Source organism: Mesitornis unicolor, unplaced genomic scaffold (assembly GCF_000695765.1).
Source record: "Mesitornis unicolor isolate BGI_N332 unplaced genomic scaffold, ASM69576v1 scaffold3527, whole genome shotgun sequence".
Classification (NCBI taxonomy): domain Eukaryota; kingdom Metazoa; phylum Chordata; class Aves; order Mesitornithiformes; family Mesitornithidae; genus Mesitornis; species Mesitornis unicolor.
In genome coordinates, this window is record NW_010198233.1 from 1,212 (window position 1) to 6,552 (window position 5,341).

The 5,341-nt window shown below is 50.0% G+C and overlaps 1 protein-coding gene across 1 annotated transcript; it reads left to right on the forward strand.

The window, feature by feature from the left end:
- Positions 1-1,923: 1,923 nt before the first annotated feature.
- LOC104544252 (inverted formin-2-like) lies at positions 1,924-5,329 on the forward strand. Its single transcript, XM_010189072.1, has 3 exons — positions 1,924-2,070; positions 2,449-2,636; positions 5,210-5,329. The coding sequence occupies exons 1-3, from the start codon at positions 2,039-2,041 to the stop codon at positions 5,275-5,277; spliced, it is 288 nt and encodes a 95-aa protein (XP_010187374.1). The 5' UTR covers positions 1,924-2,038; the 3' UTR covers positions 5,278-5,329.
- The last annotated feature ends 12 nt before the right edge of the window (positions 5,330-5,341 follow it).

The window sequence follows — 5,341 nt, forward strand, 5'->3', positions numbered from 1 at the left end:
TTCTACCCAGTGTATTTGTGCCCCTGACCAGCACAATGCTGCTCCTTGTGCTTCAAGCACTGTGTAGTGCCATCGGGCTTTCTCCCCTGCCCAGCACTCGGTGCAGGTCGCTGTGCTTTCCCGCTCAGGGTGGCTGTGGCTGGCAAAGCCTTAGTGCATCCCAGTGCAGCCGGCATCCAGCGCTCCCTCTGCATTTTGTACAAGGCTAGCAGGGAGAGAGGAAGGAGCTGAAGGGACCCAGGAGGGACAGATTCCCTCCTGTTCCCATCAGGGACAGATTTTGAGCATCATCTCTGTGTGTCTGCAGCCTGTGGCATGGAGCTAGACAAAGCAAGCAGCCTGCAAGATGCAGAGCCAGTGGCTTAAGTAACTTATTTGTAACTTCTCTGGGTCTACTTCCACCCTCTTCAGCAAGTGTGGTCCACATACTGTATACACAGAGACCAGCGAAAGGAGACTGATCCTGTCTTTACCAATAGCTCTCTGCAGCTTCAGATCTGAAAAGAGACCAAACTGTACAGTTTTCTGGCAGGCTTCCATGACGAGGCCCAGAACTGTCCCCTGTCCTTGAATAAAGCCCCCAATTCTTCATTTTCTCTCCTTTTAACTCCTTCCCAACAACACTTCTTCCCACAGAGGTCCTGCCACCAGCTTTCAGGACGAGCACGCTTCTTCCATTAGTCGTTCTTGCTCTACATCCAAAGCAGGAGCTCCGTCGCACCAGGGGACCTGCCACCTCCTGAGCACAGTCAGGGGCCAACACGATGCTCCGCTTCAGCGGCACAATTTCACAGTAATGCAATAACCGAGAACAGACTGCGGCTGGCAGCACGAGCCTCCCGTGTGTAAGCACAGCACACTGTGCTAGTGGATCAGCCTAGACAAGTCTTATCTGCAGATTAAATGATTCAGTGGTCCTTAGCTAATAAGTGAGGGATTTGTGCCTGGACCCTGACACTGCATCTAAATTTATGCGCTGCAGTCAGGAAAGGAGCTTAGATTTGTTGAGTTCTCTTCCTGACAAGGGAGGAAGCAGTTTTCTCTGGAAGTAAATCCAGGTAGTCCCCTGGGACTGACTTCAGCAGTAGTTTAGTCTCCTCTTTTTAATCCAAGCTGGGAAAAAAGGAAAAAAAAACCACAGTTTTTCTTTCATGATTTTTTCGAGTTTTTGTCTCTTCTTCTTACCTGCTCTGAGCAGGTCATGCCTGTGGCAACACAGCTGGAGAGATGGTTGCATAGCAGAGCGATGGCTCAACTCACAGGGCAGAGATTTCCACCCCTGCAAGGGGACATCTGCTCAGAAGAAGCCAGAGAGCACACAGAGAGGGCAGGCACACGATGTGTAGCCATGCACAGCTCCACTCTGTTTTGGCCATGAGGCTCCTGGGGAGATGGTGGCAGGCAACTGGCATCCTTGGCCCATGTAGCAGTACTTACTCCCTTTGAGTTTCCCCAGATTCTTCTTTTTTTTCTCCTCACAGAAGTCTTGCAGCAGTTCGCTTTCCTGATCCTTGGAAAGTTCATCCTCCTTTTAGGTTCCTTTAAGTTCCTGAAGTCCTTTAGGTTCTGTGGAAGGGGGAAATAACAATGGCACCACAGTGTCCAGCCGATCTAAAGAGTCAAAAGGTGCTAAAGAGTTTGATATTTGCCAACCAGTTTTGATCCCTCCCATTCCCAGTTTAACCTGAAACACAGCTGCTGCTTTGGATGGCAGGGATTTTTGCCCCCTCCACTGCTCTCTCTCTCTATTAACTTCTACTGCTTTTGTGATGGTTTCCCAACAGTATTTGTCATCTGTGACTGAAAAGTGGTAAGTGCTAGGTAGTATGACCATGATCACTGTTAGAAACCCCAGCTGAGCATGGACCACCACCACAGTTGGCGTACGATGCCCCTTGTTAAGAGCTTGTTTTCCCTCTTCCAACAGCAAGCGTGGCCCAGTGGCACTCAGCAGATCCTGCTCCCTCCCGCCTGGCAGCAGCTGACCGGAGTGGCCACCCACACTTTGGTCCAGCATGCCACCATCATCCCGGAGTCCATGGCGGGCACCCAACCACTTGCAGACTGGAGGTAAAGTGGGAGGCGCTTGGAGGCCCCCTGAAGTACCCACTGGTGGTGGAGGAGGCATGAGAAGAGCCGGGGTCGGAGGAATGGGGTCTTGCGAGGCTGCAAAGCCGGGGAAAGAAGGGCAGAGGCTGTAGCCTTCGACCTCTTTGTCTGGGAGCTATGGGCAGCTTCTCCCTTCCCCATCCTTGGAGTGGAGTGTGGTGCCCACACCGCTCCCTTCAGTCAGTTTTCTGGGAGGAAATACCACTTGCTGAGGGGGACTGGGAGCCCAGCGGGCCCTGGAGGAGGGAGCCTTAGAGAGGGCAGCAGGAGCCTGTGGAAGGCCTTGCTGAAGAGCCGCCAGTTGCATTTTAACCATGTGCCTGTCTCCCCCCTCTGCAGAAACACGCACGCTCACGGCAGCCATTACAACCCCATCATGCAGCAGCCCACGCTGTTAGCGAGCCATGTGACTCTCCCGCTGCCCAGCCCGTCAACGTGGGTGTTGTGCATGTCATGCGCCAGCCCCCCGCCGCTGCCACCGCCGCCATCTCTGCCAGGAACCGTAAGCAGCACCAGTCACCGACCCGGTGAGTGTGTGCAGCTCTCAGCACTGGTCATGGTGTCGGTGAGGCAGGAGTCCCCAGCTGGGTGGTTCTGAATGCAGTACGAGTGTGCTGATGAGGGTGGCATTTGGTGGCATCTGTAGGGCAAAACAAAGTTTGCTCCACGGCCTGTGAGTGATTAGATGATGGTTTTTGCTGTTTCACCTCTTTGGCCAGGAGGGCAGGAGGTAAGAGGTAGTCAGGTGCATTTTATACCTAGTGAGCATCAGTTGGTGAAGGAGTTAGTGGCTGGAGGGGATGCAGGATTGGAGACTCAGGCCCTGTTCAGCTCGTTTTGCTGCTGGTTACCTGAGGCCTTGTAGTCACCATAATCAAAAATTTAACTATATTCCCAGGTCAGCATGGCACAATGCTCAGTTGCCACCCCTTTTCTTCCCATGTCCTCTCGAAGAAGCATCCTTGAGGTGCAGTGTCTGCATTTCCACAGCATAGTGCACCTCCAGGGGACTGCATCTGCAGGAACATGTGCCTGATGTGTGCATACAGGATCTGCTCTTTCAAAAGCAATGGGGTGATGACCTATCTTCTGAGCAGAGGACTGGGGTGGTTTTAGGCCATAGGTGGTTGGCCCCCTATCTTCAGTAGAACACACCAGCAACAGATACCCTCACTGGGCTTTTTACAGTCACGGCAGCATAAAGCAGGGGGCGTTTTATAAGGACATTTCATACAGAAGCAGTCATTAGACACCTAGATCTATCAACTCACAGTAGCACCATTTGGCTCTGCAAAGAGGAGACTGGGTTTTGGTTCACACTATATTATATGGCACAACTAAAATGGTAGGATGATTGCAGTGCCTGTCACAGCCCTGTGATCTTGCCTAGAGAACAAGGCTGTTCAAGATGTGTATGCAGCTGTTCTGGGGAAAGTCCTCTGGGCTGTGAAACTAAGACATTTCTTTAATAAAAAGCCCAAAACAAAACAGTGCAGGGGAGAGAACCAAAGTGGGTCACTCCTTGTGCAGTGTCAAAAGCAGAGGAGCTTGTGGTTTTCCTGGGTGACTGGACAAGAGCCAGATGAGCTCTAAGTCCACAACCAGTTTGACTCTAGTTAAGAGTATTTAAAGCCTTCCCATATACCTGCTCTCTAATGTTGCATTTACTTTGGGTGGGCTCCAGCTGTCATAGGCCATTTGTAGTGTAGAACAGAGACAGCTACGTCCCCAGCAAACCGGCAAAAGAGAGCGCCTGTTGCAACCAGTGCAGGGCCTCCCCTCTCCCTCGCCTCTCCAGGGGCAGGGTGGCAGTGTCCAGGAGGAATTGGACACTTTGGGATTGGACACAGGTTTCTACTGCTTCAGTAATTGTGAGGCTTTTGTAGCCAAATGAGGAACGTGCTCCTTTGGAGAGGAGGGTACTCCATGCTGCTCATTGGTATTCAAAAAGCACTGCAAATGCTACTGTGCAGCCATATACAGAGCCTGTGTAAGTTGGTATAGTGCGATATGTCCATAGTGACTTCTTTTGGTGGATGCCACCTATTCCTTTTGTTAGCTTTCAGGCCAAGCTGAACAGTGCAGCCCAGGCCCCTCTGCAGAACAAAACCAGAACTTTGTTTGCTTCCTTTTTGGGTCTGCGAATGTTCTGCAGTGGGCAGAAGAAATCCAAGTTTAGAGAAAATAAAGAAAAGGAAGAAAGAACATGAGGGGAATGAGTGAAATGGGCTTTAGTCAGTGTGGTTTGGTAAATATTCCCAGCTGCAGACCTGTGCCGTGTTGTTTGGTGGACAGGTTCTGTGCTTAGATCCTCGATCCAAGTGGGCCCTTTCCAGCTGCCAGGCAGGGAAGCTGAAGTAGGAAGACTGGAAAAAAACCAGGACTTGAGAATGTTTTTTCTACTGCCTAATAAAATTATTGTTCTTTTCTTTCCGATTTATATGTGCTGCATCTGCTGCCTCACACGGGAATGAAATGAACCTGATATATGTCCTCCCATCTGCATGCTCTGATCCTTGGGACTTCTCAATGCTTCATCCGCGAGTATAGTGCAAGAAATGTTCACTGGAAAGATTCTTAAACAGATATTTATTTGAAAATAAAATTTTCAAACTTTTCCTGTTAAATGATTAGTTTTTTTCCCACAACAAATTCTAATTTTACCTTTAGATTTTTCTAGCCAAAACCCATCTGGTCATGATGCGTCCATGCAGGGTACAGGAGAAAAGGGATTCTCATTTAGGTTGTTCTGCCTTCTGCAACAGCCATACTGTGCCTGCCAGTGTTTTGTATGTCCAGGCTGTGTCCCTACCCTCTACCTCCCAGCACAAATGCTCTTGGGAGGGAGCATTTCTCATTTGGAAATTTCTAGGAAAAACAAAATCAAATTTTTACTGAAAGAAACTACTTATCAGCCAATTATATGAGTAAGTCATGTGAGGCACTCTGTCCTTTGCAGAGCTGACTATGCCAATTTTGCACTTTTCCTAGACATCATAAATCAGTGCCACTGAATGGGAGACCAGGAATCAAAAGCCATAGTGACAGGCAAGTTAAGCAAACCGAGTTTTCCCCAACTAACAACCTTTCCCATTTCCAGAAACACCTCCACCTGTGAAGTTTCATCCTGTCAATCCATCAGCTCGCCTCAGCGGTCAAAACGAGTGAAGGAGAAGACGTCTCCCCGCTGCGCCATGGTGCACAACAGCCCCGCCTGCAGCACCTCCGTCAA